Genomic DNA, 24,001 nt, shown 5'->3' on the forward strand with positions numbered 1-24,001 from the left:
TAAGTTTTTTTTGTGTAAATATGTGTGTAGGTGTGTTTATTAAAGCTGTGAACAGCTAGTTCACAGTAAAGTTTTTATTTAAACCCTTTACCCCTGGTGTAAGTGTGTCTACTGGATTAAACTAAAATTTTATTTAATTAAAACCCCTTCAACCATTTTTATTTTTTTTGTTTAAAAATACTTAAACCTACGTGTTAGTACTTACGTTTACAAATGCTGTCCGAACAATATGTATTGGTCGGACAATCGCTGGTAACTTGACAAGGTACTGGCAATGGTTTACAACCATTAACCCGGTCAGCGGGATTACCATCGTAACCATTGCGGCATGCACATTGAGCCTTATGACCTTTCGGAATACATTCCGCATTTTGGCCACAACGCACATTAGCGCAAACATCATGACATTTAGGTACACCATTCAATTGTGTGCATTCAGCATGCGGTGGGCAATCTTCGTTGGTCTCACATTCCACCGAAGTACGACAACCCTCGTTATAGGGATCGCCAACAAGACCAGGTGGACAAGTACATTTAAATGAACCTCTAGAATTGCGACACCTGGCACCAGGTCCACATGGGGCATCTTTACAGAAATCAATGACATCACAACGTACTTTTGGATCACCGGTGAAACCAGGTTGGCAATGGCAGACTTGTTTGTGATTCTCGGTGGTACAGAGAGCATTGTCGCCACAGGGTTGTCCAATGAGACAGGCAATCTTACACATATTGCTATCACAAGTCTTGTCATTGGAGCAATCCTTGTCGGTATTACATTCGACCTTGCGACAACCACTCTTCGGATCACCAAAGAAGCCTTCTTTGCACTCACAATCGGCAGCATGGCTGCGAGCAATACATTCGGCATTACGACCACAAACCGCGCGACCTAAGCATACATTTTCACAACTGGCTCTACCGTAGTTATCGACAATACAATTTTCATTAGGACCACAATCTGAGTCTTCTCTACATAATACTTCCTTAGTACAGATATTGTTCAAACAAAATTGGAATTCAGGGCAGGTAGTATTTGATTTGCAGGTAGGTTGACATACTCCTTGTATACACAGTTGATCAGCAATACAGTCGCGATTGGATGAACATAACGACGAACAGATGCCGTTGGAGCAAATGCTACCTGAAGCACATTGTACATCGGAGTTACAGTATTGTAATGGAACACAACCCAATTGTGGATTACCGGTGGTACCCTTTTCACAAGAACATAAGCCAATGTGATTTTGTGGTATACACTGAGCTTGAGATCCACAGGCATTCGGAAGTGAGCAAGGATCCACACATTTTGAGTCTAAACAAGTCTTTTCACTGGAGCAATCGTCGTTGTCAGTACATTCGATATGGACACATTCAATTGAAGGATCTCCACGAGTATTAGCAGGGCAAGTACAGATGGCGCTGTGTGACTGAGCCAGACATTTGGCATTAACTCCACAGGCATTTTCGCGTTCGCAAGGACTACGACATCTGGAATTCTGGCAACTTGCCGAGGAGGGACAATCTGAGTCAGTTAAACATTCATTAGGATCGCGACAACCGACATGAACTGGATCTCCAATTAAACCTTCGGGACATTGACAAGCAAAAGAACCAGGTAAGTTTTGACAGAATGCTGTGCTGTGGCAAGGGCGGTTTAAACATTCGTCAATATCTTCACAAACTCCATTGTTTAGTTGGTAGCCTTCATAACAAGTACAAATAGCTTTATGATCGCCAACATTGCAAGATCCTTTACCGCAGCTTATCAAATCACAAGGTCTGATGCAACGATTAGTTTTTTCATCGCAAGCTCTATCGCTGGCACAATCGTCATCGTTAATGCACTCCACCTTGAAACAACCCACTGAGGTATCATAGGGGTCACCCAAATGTCCTGCAGGACACTCACAGAATGCTTGATGTTGGTCGGCATGACACATTGCATTTATACCACATGATGTCGCTGAACAAGGATTTGAGCATTTATCATTAATACAAGCCAAAGCAGATGAGCAGTCTTCGTTTTTGTAACATTCCTTGGGGGCTGAGCAACCCTTTACATAACCATCACCGACGGTTCCTTCAGGACAGATGCATTTAAATGAGCCAGGCACATTTTCACATTTAGCGGACTTATGACAAGGTGTTTCAGTACATTCATCAATATCTGCACAACCGAAAGGAGTACCAATGAAACCCTGAGCACATTTACATTTACCTCCCAAACATAATTCTGTTGGAGGACAATCTGCATCTGAGTCACAGCCGGGTTGGCAGGTGCCATCGTTGTTACAAATTTCTCCGGGTAAACAATTGTTACTAGTGTAGCAGACCTTGCGGCATACTTGTTGATAACAACGCTCTCCTACAGCGCAGACTGAAGTCTTTTGACAGGGTAAATTACACTGATTGCCAATACACATATGGCCACTGGGGCATTGGTTGGTTGCTAGACAAGGAGCTGGTACTCTAACACATCCTTGCTCGGGTGTAGGATTACCTTCAAAACCATCTGGGCAGGAACAGTGGCTACGATGATTGTCAATATTACATAGAGCATTGGGTCCACATACACCTCCTGATTGACAAGGGTTGGCACATTTATTGTTGATACAAGACTGATCGGAAGGACAATCTTTATTGCTGCGGCAACCTATGGAACATACACCCTTAAGACAAGCTAAGCCAGGTCCGCACTGACTGTGATCTAAACATGATATAACACAAACATTTTGTACACAAGCTTCTCCAGAGGAACAATCGTTATTTTCGCGACATATAGCACGACATTCGCCATTGTAGCAAACCTCACCGCCGCAATCAACATCCGAAGAACATCTGGATACAGAGCGAACACAGCCTTCCTTGGCAGACTCAGCTATAGGTTGGAATCGGAAAGGACATGAACATATTGGTTTACGATTTACCACTTTGCATTCGGAGTTGGGTCCGCAGGCATTATCACATGGATTAATACAACGACCACCGGCGCAAATTGTGTTAGCTGGACAATCAGCATCTCCATTGGGACACTGACCTTCTGGACGACAGCCTTGTTTAATTGGATCGCCAATGAAGTGTTCTGGGCATTTGCAAACTGGTTTATCAGCAGTAACTTCACAAATGGCAGTATGATGACATGTACCTGGCGTGCAGCCGCCAGTTTTTGTACATTCTACTTCAGGAATAGGATTGGCTTTGAAGCCAGGAGGACATTGGCATACAGCTCTATGGTCCTCAGCCAAGCAAATGGCATTTTCACCACATGATTCTTGATCACAAACGTCGAAGCAAGTGTGAGTCATACGATTGCAAAGTTGATGCGTTGGGCAATCTTTATTGTATACACAAGGTACACTCTGGCAACCTTGGAAAGGATCATAAGGATCACCTGCGAATGGACCAGGAGGACATTGACATTGTGCTTGATGATTGTTGGTAATACAGACAGCTCGAGGACCACACTTGACTACTTCACAGGCAGGTCTGCAGGATAAAATTTCTTCAGGACCATATTTAATACAGGCTTCAGATTCTGCACATTCGGCATTAGAGCGACATTGGTGTTTTTGCTTAGGCTGACAGCCGTTACGATCATTGGGATTACCCACAAATCCAGGTAAGCAATCGCATCTTCCATTATGTTCCTTGGCCACACAAACTGAATTGGCTGGACATGTAAATTCATCGCAAATGGAAACACATTTCAAAACACCTACTACATCTGGTCTACATGCAGAAGAGGTGGGACATTCTTGGTCAGTAGTACAATCCGGTAAGCTTGGTTTCTCACAGGCTGACTTAACAGGATTCCAAACATAGCTGTCTGCACAGCTGCATATAGCATTACCGCTGTTATCAATCTTACAAAGTTCATTAGTACCACAAACCACCTTTGTGCAAAGGTGAACACATTCTCTTGAACCTTCATTAACTGCTGAACATGTGTAACCTGATTCACAATCATGGTCAGATTTGCATTTATCTTCAATATCCGGAACTTTTCTTTCTGGTTGGCAACCTGATTGCAAATTACTTGGATTACCAAAGTAACCCTCACTACATATACAAGAAGAACGATGATCGTTGGCCACACATAGGGCATTGGGGCCACACTGAATTTTCGAGCAGGCATCAACACACTTACGTAAACCTTTGCTAAGTTGGAAACAAATTTCAGAATCCTTACAGTCACCATCATTATTACATTGGCCTCTTATTGTGCAACCAGTTTCCATGTTATAGGCATCACCCATATAACCCAGGGGACACAAACATTTTCCAGAATCGCAAACAGCACGTGGTCCACAAGATATTTTAGAGCAGAGATTTTTGCATTGACCATTTTCACATGAATAGCCATCTGGACAGTAAACACGTTCATTACATTTACAATTGTGGGGATCGGAACAGAAGGTATTATCAACAGGTTGGCAACTTGTAAAGGGATCTCCTCCAAAACCAGATAGACACAGACACTCAAATCCACCATGAGTATTAAGACAAACAGCATTTTGACCACAAGGTTTGTTAATACATTCATCGATATCATGGCAACCAACGTAAGCGTTACCTGCGAATCCATGAGGACATACGCATGAAATTCCATTTCCATCAGATCTGCATTCAGCGTTAGGACCGCAGCTATTAGGCTCGCATACGGTTCTACTTTCAGCTCCACATCCTTCGTAAGGATTGCCTGTGGTGCCGGCATTACAAGCACAAACAGCAGTACCATACCCATACTCGCAGTGAGCATTGAGAGCACAAGGAGGATTACATTCGGCATATTTAATTGGAGGCATACATATCAAATCGGGATTACCAATAAAGTTGGGTTCACATACACATTTGCCACTTGTCTTATCACACATCGCACCTATTCCGCAAACAACACCTTCGCATCTCTCTTTGCAACGACCGTTTATACAAATTTGTTTACGATTGCAGGGTCTAGCGGCAGAACATTGATCAGTTGAACAGGAACCACCAGGGAAAGGATTTCCAAGATATCCCTGAGGACACTTACATGTAGGGCCTTCAGAGGTAGGAATACAAAGGGCACCTTCACCGCAAATTACATCTTTGCACTGTGATACGCAATCTCCTTCGGCATCTTTAACATAACCGACACGGCAACGGCACCAACCAGCATGGTTTTCAGTTTCACAGAAAGCATTTGAACCGCATAGTAAACTGGCACAAGGGCTTATACAAGTACCTTCGACACAGGCCAGATTACTAGCGCAATCATCATTGGTGGTACAAGAACTTTTAGGTTCACCAGATTCCAAAATACAACCACTCTTGTAAGCATCGCCAGTGAAACCTTTGGGACAAACACACTGATAACCGCCCTTTTTGTTAACACAATAAGCACCATATGCACAGGGCAAATGTGCACACTCGTCTTCGTCCGTACAACCCAATAGAGGATCTCCCTTATAACCCACCTCACACATACACTGAGGTGGATCAGTAGGTGTACATTTAGCATTAATACCACAAGGGAATCTTTCACAAGGACTCTTACATTTGTTGTTATCATAAGGATCCAGGAAATAGGGAGGTGGACAGACGCACTCTCCAGGTTGCACACACTTTTCATTAGTATTACATTCCTTGTCGGCGGCACATTTACGTTGAGCTGGTGAACATTGGCCATTGTAAGCATCACCGGTATAGCCATCGGGACAAATACAAGAGAATGAACCGGGTTTATTTATACATTCAGCTCCATAGGCACAAACTTTGCTGCCAGGGTCGGAGCATTCATCTACATCAACACAGGAACCATCAGACATTGTTTTGTAACCCTTGGGGCAAGCACAATAACTAACACCTCCAGCTATTGAAATACATTCGGCGCCGTTGGGACATTTTTCACCGCCATTGGAGCAACCGGCTAAAATACAACTGTTACCTACCAACTTGTAAGGAGCTTGACACTGACATTCTGGGGAATTGCATTGTTCGCACATAACGAAAGGATTACCATTAAAACCGGAAGGACAACGGCATTCGTAACTGCCGGGAAGATTTTTGCACAAAGCATTCAAACCACAAGCGGGCTTAGAACGAGTTGGGGAACATTCATCGATATCTTGACATTGACCGGTTCCAGGATTACGTTCGTAACCCTGACGACAAATACAAACGCTAGTGCCAGTATATGAATCTGGTACACAAGACTCGCCAGGTGCACAAGGATTGGAATCAGAGCAGGTGTCTGGGGCACGAGGAGTAACACAACCTTCGCGATAAGGATCTCCCGAGGCACCACTAGGACATTGGCATAGATAAGCACCAGGTGTATTTGAACAAACAGCATTTGCAGCACAAGGGTTAGCTTTGCATTCATCTATATCATTGCAACCACCAGGTGTTTCAGGACTGCCGGTGAAACCTTCAGCACATAAGCATTGCGCTTGACCATTAGCTAACATACATTGGGCATGAGCACCACAGTTTTTGAATTCACAAGGATGTCTGCAATCGTTGCCAATATTAGGTTCCGGACATAAACATCTCTTGGCTGGATCACATACAGCATTTCCAGGACAATCATTGTCATCGATACAAGTTACAATCGGAACACATTTAACAGTAGGATCAGGGTCTGGTATAGAATCTTCTGGGCATTTACAGGTATAGCCACCATTCATATTTATGCATTCAGCACCTTCACCGCATTTGTTGCCTGTTCTGCATTCATCTACATCTACACATTTTGTAAGAGGATCTCCTGAAAATCCGGCTGGACAAGAACATGAAAAACTTCCCAGTGAATTGGTGCAAGTGGCATTAACGCCACAACTGCCAAAAGGACCATGTACCGTATCACATTCATCAATATCTACACATCCAGCGGCGACATCACTAGGGTTAAAGGTCCAACCATCCTCACAGATGCAATATGCTTCATTGCCATCTGGTTTACAATAAGCATGCTCACCACAATGAACATCCTCACATGGTTCCTTGCAGCCAACTCTAGGTGGAGTGCCTACATAACCGGCCTCACAGTCACATCTATACGATCCAGGTGTATTTGTACACTGAGCATGAATTCCACAAATATCAGCATGTGTGCGGCATTCATCGATATCCACACAACTGGAACCCAAAGGTTCAAAGCCATCCAAACAGAAACATTGATTTTCTATACACTCAGCATTATTGGTACAATCGAAGTTACTGGAACATTGAATATTGACATCCACTTGCTCACAGGCAGTCTTAGCATCTGGTTTACCTGCAAAACCTTGAGGACATTTGCATTCATAACCAGGTTCTTTATTTTCGCAGATAGCATGGGTACCACAGGGTTTTTCCAATGTCGAACACTCGTCAATATCTGTACAACCGCGGAAGGGATCGCCGGTATATTCGGGTTTGCAATTACACACAAAACTACCGATTGTGTCAGTGCAGACAGCATTTTCGCCACAAGGATTATCTTGACACTCATTGATATCTGAACGAACATATGGGATTTAGCAAAATAACACAAATTGGGACACGCAGTGGAAGTGAGACATTTAATTTTTGGAGTTGATTTGAGTTCATTTGTTTTTGGTGTGAAAGCCATAAAGCAATTGTGTTTTAAGTTTTTTTTGTTTGTTTTAACAATTGCACGGTAAAGGTGACGTGGTGATAAAGTGTGTTGTTTATAAAAAATTTTTGTAAAAAGGTTAATGAAATTAGTGTCTAATAATTATAATAAAAAAATCTTAAAACTAAATAAGAGCAGAGAATAGCGTGAAAGTAGAGCAGCAGTAGAATTTTAGAGAAATAACGATAAAATGATAGATGTCAAACGATTGTAGAGTAGTACTAATGAAATGTTTGAAAAAAGAAGAGTGAAAGATTTAAGACTGAAGAAAAGCATGACAGAAAAGCTCTTTTTCTTGAGATAAAGAGAAGAGCTTATGAAAAGCTTACAATAAATTTTATAAAATGTTGTTGAAAATTTGCAAGCTTTTTGTATGGTGCTGGGCGAGGAATTGTTTTAAAATAGAATTTTCAAAAATAAGCTATAGTCATGTAAAGGATTTAATAAGTAGGGAAATGATGTTGAAATTTTTGCTATTTTTTTGTTTAAAAAAGCTTCTAAATGCGGTTCTGTTAGACTTTACAATAAAATTTTAACTATGTTTTAAGCAAATGAAATACGTTTTTATTAACATTAAGATTTTGTTAAAAAGTGATAATTAATCTGTTTAGTTTCAAGCTTAACAATTGTTAAAAGTTTTTAAAGAAGCTTAAAGTTCCGGTAATTTTATATTGAAGGCAATTCCAATATTTAGTTTAATTAAAGTTCGGTTTATATTATTATTTTTTTTTGCCAAAGTCCTAAAAGCTTACAAATTTTCCTCAAACAACACTTTAGCTAATAACTAGTTAGAAAAAAGCTTTAAAGCTAACTAATATTAATGATACTAACTTTCACAATGCAAATAACCCTGGCCTTGAAAGCCGCTTGGACACAAGCAACGATATGAGCCAGGAAAATTAATGCACTTAGCATTGGTGCCACATTTAGCGATACCATCATTCATGTTACATTCGTCTACATCTATGCAAGCCAAACCGGCACCAGTTTTGGCCACTAATAAAGCTGTATTTTCTGTATCTATATCTGTTGTAGGTGTATTGTGTTGTGTTGTTTCAAGTAAAGTTGCCGTTGTTGTATTACGATCATCGTATGCGAAATTTTCGAGCATAAAACCAGGCGGACAACGACATGCAAAACTACCGCCCATATTCACGCATTCAGCACCCAAACCACATGGATTGTTAATAGAGCATTCATCGACGTCTGTATTTTGTTTGTGTGTGTTTATTGGGTTTATGTGAATTAGTTTTTTTTTTGTTTGCCATAAATATTTTAGGTGAATGTATTTGTAATAAATAATTAAACCATTATTATTATTATTAATGAGTTATTTGCAATAATTGTTATTATTGTTTTAAAAATTATTAATGTTAAACCATAATGAAGTCGTGCGTAAATGTTGTATTGCATATTGATGTAATAATGAAGTGCCATTCATTTTAAAGAATTGAATAAATTTTGGGTTTTTTTTTTTAAAATTCAGTCGAAATTGAGTTGTTCGATTTTGTTTTTTGGTGGGTGCAGTTTATATATAAGAAAAATACAATGAAAATACGAAAAAAAATTGATTTAAGCTTTAAATTCTGTTTGCTTGCTATAGAAGGCAAAGAAGCTTTAATGAGATCGAAAAGAAAACACTTACCTTCACAACCTTGTGCCGGATCACCAGAATAACCATCGGGACACAAACACTTAAAACTACCGTCTGTATTTAAACATTGAGCATTACGTCCACATGGCGAACGGGCACATTCATCAAAGTCAATGCAGCCAGTTTCTGAACGTCCATCGCCTTCATAACCTGCAGGACAGTCGCAGCGATAACCGCCCTCCAGATTAGTACATATGGCGCCAGGACCACAGACATTACCATTGCTACATTCGTCGATATCATGACAACCATCATAGGGATTGCCGTAAAAGCCTTCGGGGCAGGTACATGTGTAATTACCGGGTGTATTAATACAATGGGCATTTTGACCGCAAGCTTTTGGATTTTGGCACTCATCGATGTCTAGGTAAAAATAAATGAAAATTCAATTTCATTTATTAGATTAAAATTTTTATGAAGATTTTTGATATTTTTTAAGAATTTGGTTTTTGCAGTTGTTTAATTACTTACCGGTACATAGTACTTCACCATCACCTTCATAGCCATCTTTACATTTACACAAAAAGTGTGCGGGTAAATTGCAACATTCGGCATTTTCAACGCAGAGCTGTGCTATTTGTGGATCTTGACATTCATCGATATCTGGAATTGAATAATTTAAAAAATATCAATTAAAATAAAATATTTAAAATTGACTTTATAGACGGTTTGATTTCATAACTTATTTATAACTCAGTGAAATTTCTCAGTTATGGAGTTAAGAAGAAATGCTCCTTTTTTTGCATTAAACCTAGAGAAATTTATAATATTTTTATCTGTTTAACAAAAATCATGTGTGATTTATTGATATGAAAAGTTTTAATTAGTGTGGACCAGAGAATGGGACCTTAGAAAGAAGTATGCAAGAACACTAAAGCTCGATCGCTTTCAATATGTTCTACATATAAACAAGATTAGACGTCTCACAAAATCCAACCTTAATATTGAAACTTAGATTTGCAAAAATAGCGAATTGAATATTTTAAAAGCAAGATCGTGTTCTTTCGTCATAATAATCAATTACAATTACTTGTAATGTGCAATTGACTAAATATCAATTTTTTACTTGTATTTGTAATTTCAGTTTACCAATGAGCAATTACAATTACTTGTAATTGGATAAACTTCAATTACAAATGCTTTTAATTGGAAAAACTTCAATTGCAGTTACAAGTAAGTGTAATTGTAGTCGGTAAAGCTTCAATTATCATTACTTCAACAAATTCCAATTAGAAATGTAATTATTGACCTCTTTCCAATCCTACTCAAAACACTGTTCTTAACTACCCAGGAAAAAACTTACAACAACTTACAAGTAATGAGTTAAAATGCTAATAAAAATCTCTTTTCACTACTTCTTTATCAGAATTTCAACTCATTATTTTAACACGGTAATGTCATTGGAGGCAGTTAATGAAGTACATGTCGCTTACAAAGAAGTTGTTGAGTATGTTGTATGTATGTATGACTGCTAAGTTATTTTATTGCGCTTCAAATAATGATTTTCAGACACAAATTTTATGCTGCTTTCTATCATATTAAAATAAAGTCATTACCGGAGTACTTCAAAGTAATGCAGACGGTAACTAGTAGTGATTGAAAAGTAAGTGGTTATGGAAGTACAACACATTATCGAGTTTCTGCTAAGTGGTTAACAATTTAACAATTTTTTGCCAAACGAATCTCTAAAACATACCAAATATTTTTCAACATTTTACTTTATAATGAAGTCTATTTGGTTAAAAAACAAACATTGAAGAATTTAACATTGAATCTAAAAAAACACACACATTGTATGACAGAGAAATACCACGCAATTTTTCTGCTTGAATGACGACAGTCTACGTACGCATTTCTTAGAATCGAAAAAACAAGAAAAATCACAAAATGCAGGTGGTAGAGATTTTTAAAATAAAACTTTGATTGAATGTATGATTGAGTGACGGTATTTAAACAGACAGACAGACCTACACGTAACATTTAATGTTACGCATACTTAACATTGATGGGGACATTTAAATGATAAATTTTATGGACAACTTTGTTTTTTTTTATAGAAAAAGACATTGAAAAATACGATTGCTTACATCTAAAAAGATAACGAATTTTGTGGCAAGTTTAGTTTTTAATTAAGTAACTCTAGATAAAAGATTTTGTTAGATTTCTTAACTAAAATGGGGTTTTAACTTGCAATAGAGGGAAATTTACTTTATATTAAAAGTTATTTTTTTTAAATTAATACCAACAACTTTAGCTTTATGTTATTTAATCAGGTGTATCATTCTTTGCTCTTTAATATTAAGACAGCTGCTGTCAGTTTGCAAACAACTTTTAAAAAGGAAAAGGCAAAAAATTAAAATAAAAAAAACTTTCCCAGGGTATGAGAAGAATCATTTGAAATAAACTAATTATTTGGTTTGTTATTAAGTAATGTGTGAATAATTGTTTAATTATTATTATAATTTAATTATATGCTGTTTAATTAAAAAAAAACAATTTTACGCATAATGATTAATGTGACATCATCATCATTTATATTTTAGTTATTTCAAAATATGTTGCTTATTTAGACGTTTTTTTTTTGTTTCTGAGACTAAGATTGTACATTTCTTAACCTTGATATTATATTGCTGTTATGCTTTTATTTTTTTATATTTTTATACCCACCATCAAAAAAGATGGGGGGTATATTGATTTTGTCATTCCGTGTGTAACACATCGAAATATTGGTTTAAGACCCCATAAAGTATATATATTCTGGGACCTCGTAAGATTCTAAGACGATCTAGCCATGTCCGTCCGTCTGTCCGTCTGTCCGTCTGTCCGTCTGTCCGTCTGTCCGTCTGTCTGTTGTTGGCACGATAGCGTCCACAAAATAAGAGATATTGAGATGAAATTTTCCCAAAATATATTTTATTGATCAGAAATGTTTGGTATTGAAAATGGGCAAAATCGGTCAACGATTTCACATAGCCCCCATACAACTGTACCCCCCGGAATATTGTATAAATAGCTTCAAATATTCACAAATTCGTTGTTTATGAAGCAAATACCATAAAATTTCGCATAGGTCAGTTTTTTGACGTCTGAAAAATATTTCTGCATTATGGCGGACATAGGACCATAATTGGCCCTACCCCCCATATAAGGTCCCCTTTAGAAAATGACTAAATAGCCGATTACTGGCTTAAAAATGGGAATATAGCGATGAAATTTGACACACATAAGTTTCATGCAAGTCAATATCTTTCAACCAAATTTTATGTATATCGGTCCATAATTGACCCTACCCCCCATATAACGTCCCTTTCAGAAAATGACTTTAACGCTCATTACTCTCTTAAAAATACAAGTATAGCGATGAAATTTGACATAAGTAAGTTTTTTTACTATCCAAAACCTCTCTATGAAATTTTATGTGGATCGGTCCATAATTGACCCTACCCCCCATATAAGGTCCCCTTCAGAAAATGACTTTAACGCTCATTACTGGCTTAAAAATGGGAATATAGCGATGAAATTCGACATACATAAGTTTTATGCAAGCCAATATCTCTCAACCAAATTTTATGTATATCGGTCCATAATTGACCCTACCCCCCATATAAGGACCCCTTCAGAAAATTACTTTAACGCTTATTACTCGCTTAAAAATACAAGTATAGCGATGAAATTTCACATAAGTAAATTTCTTACTATCCAAAACCTATCTATGAAATTTTATATGGATCGGTCCATAATTGACCCTACCCCCCATATAAGGTCCCCTTCAAAAATGACTTAAACGCTCATTACTGGCTTAAACAAACGAATATAGCGGTGAAATTTGATATAAGCCAAAAATCTTTATGAAATTGTATGTGGATCGGTCCATAATTGACCCTACCCCTCATATAAAGACCTTCTATAAAATTACTATAACGCTCATTACTTGCTTAAAAATACGACTAAAGCGATGAAATTTAACAGAAGTAAGTTTTATACTAGTCAAAATTTCTTTACCAAATTTCCCAGAAATAAGTTTTATACTAGGCAATATCTCTCTACACCAATTTTATGTGGATCGGTCCATAGTTGACCCCACCCCCATAAGAAGTCCCCCCATAAATTTTTTTTATGCTCATTACTGGCTTAAAAATCGGATTATAGCAATAAAATTACACAGAAGTAAGATTTATACAAGTCAAAATTTACCAAATTTTATGTGGATCGTTTCACAATTGACCCTTCCCCCCATATAAGGCCCCCTTCAGAAAACGACTTTAACGTTAATTATGGGCGTAAAAATACTAATATAGCGAAGAAATTTGACAAAATTATGTATCTTAGGAACCAAAACCTTTCCACCAAATTTTATGTGGATCGCCCTATAATTGACCCTACCCCCATATAAGGTCCCCTCCATAAAACTACTTTAACGCTCATTACTGCCTTAAAAACATGAGTATAGCGATGAAATTTCACAGAAGTTTTTCACAAGCCAAAATCTCTTTATCAAATTTTATGTGGAACAGGCCTTAATTGACCCTAACCCCAACATAAGGTCCCTATCAGAAAATACTTTAAGGCCTATTACTGGCTTAAAAATACGAGTATAGTAATAAAATTCGACTCAATTAAGTTTCTTGCCAGTCAAAAACTCTTAATTTTATGTGGATCGAGCCTTAAATGACCTACCCCCATATAATGTGCCCATCAAAAAAACGAGTAAAGCAATAAAAAACGAATAAATCGATGAAATTCGATATAAACCTGTAGGAACTAAGATCGTTCTATAAAATTTTACGGAGATCGGTCTATAATTGACGCTACCCCCATATAAGGCCCCTCCCTTCAGGAAATGTCTTTAAAGCTCAGTACTGGCTTAAAAATACTAGTAGATTTATGAAATTCGACAAAAACTAGTTTCGTGTAAGCTAATATCTCTATCCCTTTTATAGGAACCGAAATCTCTCTATCAATTTTTATGAGAATCAGTCCCCCATATAAATTCCGCCCCAGAAATGACGCGAAAAATACGAATACCGCAATGCAACTCGACATAAAACAATTTTGATTTAAAATCTCACTACCATATTTTATTACTAATGCTCCTTAATGGCTTCAAAATACAAGTAGATCGATGAAATTTTAAACAAATAACGAACTGAAATCTTCCTACAGACTTTTATGAGAATTGGTCCATATATGTATGTATGTATGTATGTATGTATGTATGTATGTATGTATGTATGTATGTATGTATGTATGTATGTATGTATGTATATATGTATATATGTATGTATGTATATATATATATGTATGTATGTATGTATGTATGTATGTATGTATGTATGTATGTATGTATGTATGTATGTATGTATGTATGTATGTATGTATGTATGTATGTATGTATGTATGTATGTATGTATGTATGTATGTATGTATGTATGTATGTATGTATGTATAAATACCTCTACTCGCTATAAAAATTAGTACTGTCAATAGTAAAACCCCCATTAATGGACCTCTTTCAAATAAGTATTACCCTGATGTTCTCATTAATATCGATATATAATAATAAAATATTCAAAATATCAAAGTTCATTTATATGGCAACGATTTGATGGTGGGTATAAAAGATTCGGCATAGCCGAATATAACACTCTTACTTGTTATCTATTGTTGGTTATCTAATATGGGTTTCATTTAAATGTATTTAAACGATGCTTAGATGCGTAACAAATAATTAATCTTTATTCTCAATAACAATCAGTTGTTTCCTTCAATGTTTTTGTTCATTAGTTTTAGACCCCCTCCCTTACAGTTTTAGCTGATCAAGTGGAACTTCTGAAGTGGCAAAGTTTTTTTTTTATAAAAACCTTTAATTGTTAACATGTGCGTATTTTACTTTAAAGTCTTCGAAATAATTAATGATTTTTTGCAAATTTTTTTTTAGAAAAATTTTTAATTTTAAATGTTCTTAGTTTTTTTCTTCTTAATTTAATTTATTTTTTGATTATTCGTCTTAACACCTGTTTGTGTCTTAAGTCTTTAGTTTTGTGTTAATTTTTGTATGTTTTTTTTTATAAAGCATGCATAATGTAATTACAAAATTTTAAGTAGTTTTTGCTTTATTTCAGCTCTTTAATTTAAGTAGATTTTTTTTTGCCTTAGGCCTATTTTTTTGTGGCAGGAACTGTTTGTGAAACAAAAAGCCTCTGTAGGTAACATGTTTGTTATTTGTACATTTTGGTATGTATATGACCTTTATCAAGGTGATAAATGTGATTTGCCGGGTAATTTTCACAACATTAATTTGTCATTGTTTAAGGTTTATATAGGATTTTTGGATCTTATATGAATATAGAGGATATTTATTTAAAAATGTCTGTTATTTTCACTTTTCATTGCATTTAGACATTTTTTGAAAATATAATAACTTATAGTTCAATAATAAAACTAAAATATTACATATCAGTTTAAAATTTCATCAGTCAAATTTTATCAGTTTTAAATTCTTTATCAAAAGTAAAAGACGATCTTGCTATTTGCATCCAATCATAAGTTAGTCCATCCCTATATATGCTGGTCCAAGATAATAGAACATAAAGTGAATATGTATCATTCTATATCAAACCATATTGACATAATTGTAACCACTTCTCAATGACTACTACTTATCGTTCTGATTACATAGAAGTACTTAAATAACGTCTTATTAATAATTTGTAATAAAAACACTTTCTTATTCCTTAGCTAGATTCTGAAGCTGTATAGGATTATTCAAATGATTTACATTGATTGATTTTTCTCATTACTTGTAAGCAATTGTGATAAACTTTCGTACATTAAGCATTTTAACCTCTTACCTAGTAATGCATAATTTTGCTGAAAAAAGTTTCATACAAATTTTCTTATTGAAATTTTTTTAATAATTAAATAATTTTATTACTCACATTAAAAATTACAAAAATTTACTTATGCAACATTAAAAAAGCCTTCAACTATGCCACAAAACCGTTAACTACTGTTAATCATTAAATGTATAAATTCTTCTCTAAGCAACAATATTTCGAAAAGTCTATCAAGACAAACCAAACTATATACAAAAAAAAAAACGTGATATAAATTTGAATATTTTACCACCAATGAATTGACAAAATGAACACATTTTTCATATACTCACTCAACAAGTTTCTTTTGAATAAAAAAAAAAAACAAAAAAAATTGCAACTCTATAACAGCATTAAGAGTTTTGAAAGTTCGAAAAAAAAAACTCAACTTGAGGTTCCCACTAAAATGTAAAAGAAATATCATTTGCAACTTTTCCAGAATATTTAAAGAACTCCAGAATAACAGCACAACTCACTACAGCTCAAGAAACCAGAAGTCAATGGAAAAAGCTTAAGAAAAGGCAGCAACAAGAAAAAAAAAAATGCTAATGTATACGCATATAAATTTCCACTTAACCTCATTTCTTTCAAAACATGTCCAATGTATAAATAAATATAAGAAAAAAATGCATTTGCACATAAACATAACTCAAAAAAAAATTGTATACAGGAAAAGCAAAGAAATGTTATAAACAAAATTAATAAAAAAAAAACAGAAACTTAAACCCAACTCCAACTAAGGCCTATAAAAATTGCATAATAATATCTGTCCGTCTGTACGTGTGGCATATAAATATGCATACATATAAAATAAACATTAAAAACTAACTGTGTTTAAACCTACAAAATGCTTCTTAAAATATACAAATAAATATACAAACTCATCTTTATGGCCATAAATATGTACAAAACAGGTGCTGCCTGTTTTTTTGTGTGTTTACACAGCTAGAAAAGGAATTGAAAATGACATTACAAAAAAAATGGTATTTTATGCGTAATAAATACCGGCAAATAAAATTATAATGAATTACATACCAGCCCAGTTCACAGTATGCAAGTGAAACATGATTTCGGTTTTAACAGCGGGAAGTGTGATTAAAATAAATATTAAATAGCGTGTTTCTCTTAGAATCTAAAACCATATGTAATGATATGATTTGTAAGTAATTAAGTTATTTTACTTGTTAACGTGTCAGAAAAGAAGAGAAGTTTTTGAACTTTCTTATATGTGAATTAGAGCAAAAGTGTTTCGTGTAATATTGATACTTTGTTCTAAGCCGGAATTAAATTCGTTCTCCTGATCCTAGTTATATTCCTTTGATAATTTTTTATATGATTGGATTTCGTTTTATAAGTATGATATTAATTAACACTCAAAGATCTGTTTATGGTGGCTCTAAAAGATGTGATCAAAAGTTTAGACTGATCTTATTGCATAATACCCCTGGTAATAACTCGAATGAAAAGGATCAGTTCAGTTAACTTTATATAAAATGAATTCTTTTTATTTATTACAATAGAATACAATTTTAAAGATCACTAATAAAGTTTTTTTTTTTTTTTTTAAGACCGGTTACCGATTGATCTAACAATTTTGATCAGAAGAATCGACTGATCGTATTGCAATATGTCTCTGATATAAAGCTGTTAGTTTTTTACAATAAGAATACACATCATATCAAATTGATTTACTTCTATTTGGTATAATAAGAATTTTAAACACTTTGATAGGAATTATTATTTAAAAATCTGTTTGTGGTGGATCAAAAAGATGTGATCAAATATTTAGACAGATCCCTGGTATTAACCCGAATGGAAAGGATTAGTTCAGTTGTAGATACTTTATATAGAATTGATTCTTCTTATTTGGTATAATAAAATATAATTCAAAAGATCACTAATGAAGTTGTTTTAAAGATCGGTTACCGATAGGTCTAACAGTTTTAAATATCGACAGATCTCATTGCAATATGTCGGTGATATTAAGCTGTTAATTTTTTACAATAAGAAGATAAACTTTTATTGATTGATCTTATTTGATCAAACTGATCTTATGACAATATATCACAATGAAAAGGATCAGGTCAGTTGTAGATACTTATTATATAAATAAACCCCTTTATTTCGTATAATAGGAATCTCAAAGATCATAACTGATGCTGTTTTGAAGATCGGTTACTGAATGATCTAAAAGATTTCATCAAAAGTGTAGACTAATCTTATTGCAATTAACCTGTTAATTCATTACAATAAGAATGAAAAGGATCAATCCAGCTGTTGTATGGTATTACAAAAATTTTAAAATTTGGTTACTTCTGAGATTGTTCTGAATATCTGTTACATATTGATCTCAAAAATTCGATGAGAATGTAGATTGATCCTATTGCACTATGTTGGTGTTCTTAACCTTTCAATCCTTTGAACAAAGAATTAATAGGATTTATTTAGGCCGATAAACATGTTAATTACTGTTTTATTTCCCTGGTCCACGATACTTAAAGGATATATATACTTTGATTGGAAGAACAGTTTTAACTAAAGAAATTGGGCATATGGAGGAAAAATTTAAACTAAGATTAATTGAAATCAAAATAAACATTTGATTATGATCAAACAATAACGAATCCCGATATTAGTTATAAAATCGTACACACTTGTTAAACATATTTTCGTTCATTCTTGTCTTAGAAGATCAAAGAGTAAGAGTAACAAGATCTCTTGGTATTTCAAAATCATCAGATGTATTTGTAAACTTTGATTCAATGCAAAGATAGGAATCAGATAATGATCCTCATAAGGAGCAATATTGACATTACTCCTATTATCAAAAAAGTAATGCTCATTTTCTGAAGGTTAAATTGAAGATCTTTTTTCTTAACATCACTTGATAATCATCACATAACTATATGTAGTCTTGTTGAGACCATGTCACCTTCCATTATGAGTACATTAGATTACTTATATTATATATCGACTTATAATTATATCTCGACGTTATGATGATCTTTACAAAGTATCCATTTATAAAACGCACAATCAAACTAATCTAATACGCATTACCTCTATTAGGTGTATGCTCTTGTTATAAGAAAAACTCATTAATTTTATAATTGAATGGCGATAAGGTCTTCTTTAAGTGCCGGAAATTTTTTATTATTTAAAGAAAAAGCCTACCGAAAAATTACCCAGCAAAAACTAGATAATGACTTTAAATTTTAATTATATAATAAACGTGGTAAGTTTACTATTGACAAAGGATTGTTGTCAATAGTAACCTTACCATGTTTGCTAAGATTTAGACAACGGATATGTATTATTGCAATGTTGACAATGTTGGGTCTTCTGACAACATAGTGTTGTCGTAAATATGTATATTTGACAAGGAGTGTTATTGAAAAATAATAAACACTTTGGTGTCAATTTGTTAACAGGCGTGTATAACTTCGTGTAACAACATACTTTTCAATGACTTATACATATCGTCTGGATTACATAGAAGTAGTCTAATAAGGTCTTACTAATAATGTGCTATATAAACACTTTCTAAATCATTAATACTCTTGCCTGTGAAGCTATAGAAGCTGTATTCGCTTTTCTTGATATGATTTTTCTAATTACATGTAAGCGTTTGTTATAAGTACTTCAATGTCTTCAATGACATCACCGTATTAAAATAATGACTTAAAATGCTATTGTGTAAGTAAATTTTAAACCTCTTACATGATAATGGAAGTTTTTGCTGGGTAATTTTATTATTATATCTTCTACTTAATTTTTGTTATTTTAACTAATTTAATTTGCTTTAAAAATTTTGTTTCTTAAAACGGCCTTGAAAATGTTTGTTTACTTAAGAAAAAAATTAATGGTTATTTTAAACATGGTAAAAGCCTACCGATAAACATAATGAAAATATAATGGATTCTTGAAAAAAGTAAAAACTAATTATATTTTTATTAGTTTCAAAAGAAAATAATATCTTAACTTTTCTTTAAAAAACTAAACAAATTTTTATTTGTTAATTTGATAAAAAAACAAGTAGGAAAGTATAGTCGGGCATGGCCGACCATATAATACCCTACACCATGAGTATATTTTTACAATTTTTACTTTTATACAATTTTTATTTTTTGTAAAGAAATTTTTATGTTGAATATTACCATAATTCCAAAATATTTAAGCCATTTATTGATAAAAAACTACAATTTCTAAATGAGGCTTTATATAGGTCAAATATGGGCCGATCCTCGGTAAATTTGGGAAAAGGACATATTTCTAAATAACAGTTAGTTTTGTTGAGTTTCATTGCGATACAAATGGTTACAAGTCAATTTTAGACGTTTAAGTCATTTTTTGAAGAGGGGTTTGTATTGTAAGATTTACATGGACAGCCAGCCAGCCAGCCGGACAGACGGACGGACATCTTTTAATCGACTCAAAAAATGATTCTGAATCGATCGGTATACTTTAAGGTGGGTATTGGACCAATATTTTTGTATGTTACAAACATCAGCACAAACGTATAATACCCTCCCCACTATAGTGGTGTAGGGTATAAAAACAAGAATTTAAACTTGAACTTTATTAAGATAAAAAGGGGAGTTAAAAATAATTATATTTTGATTTGTATAAAATAATTAAATTCTATTTTCAAATTATTATTATTATTTTTTTTTCTTTAAACTAAAAATATTTCTCACCATTAACTAACTAGGTGTATAGTTATTATTTCTTAGTTTTCTTAACTTGTAGCATATAGTTATTTTGCTGAGAAGTCATGAAATCTTATAATCACTTCCTTGATATCATACTTTCAAAGCAAATACTCCCAGAAACTTAATCATGTTTATGGGTAAGAGTTCGTTTTAATTTTGTTTTATTTCTATTTTTGTTTTTTTTTCTTTGTTTAGCTTGTTGTTTAAGCCATGTTACGTGTTGTGGTAACAACTTTTGGTTTAAGATTATTTATTATTACTTTATTTTGTTGTTGTTGTTTGTTGTGCTTTAAAAAGAACATACATATTTCTGCTACAGATAAATGTGTTTTTACCATAATTATGCACCTGTTATTAGAAGAACCAAAGTAATAACGTAACAACCTGTACAATTTTATAATTAAGGTTTTATTAGATTAGGAAAAAGCTAAAAGAACCCCATTGCCAGCAGATCTTCCCAAACATGTTGATAACATGTTTTAGTTTATTGCCGCGTTTGAAATTTTATTCTGCACTCATGTAGTCTTTTAAGGAGACGGAAAAGTGCAAAGGAAATGGCATAAATTGTTGAGAATTGAAGAAATTAAAAACTTAAGAAATAAATCAATATGTTGGCATAATAAATGGCTTAAACAGAAAAAAATTGATTTTAATTAAAAAGCAGAAACAACCAATTATTAGAACAATAAATACTGGGGGGTGTGTATTTTAATATTAGTAATTTTAATTTTTTTTCAGATATATGTGTTAACCAAATATTTACACACCATAACTTTAATCACTAGTACGACCTCTAAAATAAATCTCACGTATTTAACACCAACTACCATATATTAAACATTTCTAAAAGCCACATGTTTTGAAAACTAAAACATCAACTTTAAGTTGAACATTTTTGCTCGTTTCATTTCATGCTTTAGTTTTTTTTGTCACACGCTCAGTAACATAAGATCTTAAAAATTTGATAAACTTGTTACGCTTACTACATGTTACACTAAAATAAAATATATGTTAAGCGTAAAAACATCAAGAAGAAGTCAACAAAAAAAAAGAAAAAACTATAACACCAAAGTCATCTAGATGATGATGCATCATCTTCATCATCAGTCTGATCTACATGAACTATACAACAAAAAAAACTACAAAAAATAAAGCTATTTTAGTAGTTTTGCATATAAAATCAGATACAGCATATAGTTAAGCTACTAAAACAGATTGTGTTTATATTATTACTAATGTTGTTGTAGTTTTAATTTTATGCCACTCTTCTTCTGGGGCAACAACTTCTACGGTCATATATCTACTAATACTACTACTAGTAGTGGTAGCAGTACTACGATGAACATGCATTGACACGCGTAATTACTTGAGTGTAAAAGATTTTACTCTATGATATATGTTTGTTTGAACCATATACTATATGAAGCACCAAAAAAAAGTAAGACACAACAAGATCAACCTAGTAAGCAGCTTTAAATTAGTGATCAACACAAAGAGCATAAATTGCATATACCTCTATAAAAGAATTCTTTCTTAAGAAAGCTTTGTTGAAGACTGACTAAAAAGTTTTTTTTGTAATTGCGATTTATGTATTTCGTGTACTTAGCTTTTGTTTTCTATAGAGCATTTGTGCCGATCACTGCTTTACCATAACTATCGGCTTTAGAGATTCGTTAATGTTGTGAAATTCGTAGAATACTATATGGAGATGTAAAAAAGTATTTAATTAAACTGTCACTAATGATGACAAGTTGCGAAGGGAAAAACGGTCCTATAGGCAATTTTTGGCAGCAATCATTTACCTTTGGTAATTTGTAGGGACTGAGAGGTAACAATTTCAAAATTTTCGAAAAATATTAAGGTATTAAAGGAAAGAAAGAAATTTAAAATATTTTAGACAGCAATATTTTTGAAATTCGCTAAAAATTGAAAACACTAAATTGATTTTCGGATACACCGAAAATTTTTCATGCAAAATATAAAATTCATGAAAAAGGAAAAAAAAAAACAAAAGTTAACACAAACTAGTCTATTGACTAACGAGCCGATTAGACTCTTCGCCTTGCTATCGATTGATTGGTTTCTAGTCCATTCACTAGTTTAATATATAATTTTAATCTATGGATTAGACTATTAAATAATATATACTTAAGCTAGTTTTTTTTAATTTTTCTATGCACTATACGTTTGACTAAGATAGTCTATGTACTAATATATAAGATATTGATCGACAAGTATAAACACCGGATCTGTAATCTATGAAGTATTTTGTTAAATAGTCTGCCAAGTAGTTAATTGACATGTCTATCAAGTCAATGTGGACTTAAATCTGAGCTAGTATATTAGTCTGTGAACTAGTTTATTGATTAGTCTATAAGCAAGTCTTTTGACTACTTTATGGATTATTCTATGAACTATGTAGTTTATTGACTAGGCAATACATCAGTCAATTGATTAATTCATGAAATTGTCTATTAGTATATTTGTCCGCGTACTAGACTAGTCTTTTGACTAATTTATAGACTAGTCTATGAACTATGTAGTTTATTGACAAGACAATACATTAGTGAATTGATTAATCCATGGAATAGTCTATTAGCTAACTACACTATGGACTTATTGTTTAACCTATGAATACACTGCTGGTTTAAATAATTGTTGTGTGAACTAATCTGACCTTGAGAAAATGGGTGCAATACTGATATTGCAAAGTACTCTCTTGTGAGCATTAAAAAGTAACGGAAACAGCTCAATTATACTGAATTTTCCATGCATGCATTTCACACTCTATGGCCCATTATCACAACCTCCGGTAATTGTTTAACCGGTAGATATACTGCTTAACATTTTTGTAAGAACTAATCAGACATTGAGAAAATGGGGCTAATGCTGATATAGCAAAGTATTCTCTCATGAGCATTACGTATAAGTACGTAAGCTCACTCGCTATCTTAGACCAAGTGTCTACAGAAACTGATAAAATAGCTCTCTAGGCAAGTTGATAGTGGACACTCTTTCAGTCTGTGAGACGTGGCCGCCGCTTAACATTTTTGTATGAACTCTCAAAGTACTCTCTCATGAGCATTAAGTATATATACGTAAGCTCACTCGCTGTCTTAGACCAAGTGTGTACAGAAACTGA

General features: G+C 33.8%; 1 protein-coding gene across 8 annotated transcripts in view; it reads right to left on the minus strand.

The window, feature by feature from the left end:
• Positions 1-24,001, minus strand: part of LOC111683929 — a 231,783-nt gene that overhangs the window by 82,409 nt on the left and 125,373 nt on the right. For 4 of the 8 annotated variants that reach the window (XM_046950593.1, XM_046950600.1, XM_046950606.1 and 1 more), the window contains exons 6-9: positions 9,744-9,875; positions 9,264-9,635; positions 8,450-8,824; positions 206-7,480 (exon numbers count right to left, since the gene is read on the minus strand). In XM_046950593.1, the coding sequence (XP_046806549.1) occupies positions 206-7,480; positions 8,450-8,824; positions 9,264-9,635; positions 9,744-9,875 (8,154 nt within the window). The remainder of the gene's footprint in view (positions 1-205; positions 7,481-8,449; positions 8,825-9,263; positions 9,636-9,743; positions 9,876-24,001) is intronic. The other 4 variants (XM_046950590.1, XM_046950586.1, XM_046950619.1 and 1 more) reach the window with 2 other exon arrangements.

This window comes from Lucilia cuprina, chromosome 2 (assembly GCF_022045245.1).
Source record: "Lucilia cuprina isolate Lc7/37 chromosome 2, ASM2204524v1, whole genome shotgun sequence".
NCBI lineage: Eukaryota > Metazoa > Arthropoda > Insecta > Diptera > Calliphoridae > Lucilia > Lucilia cuprina.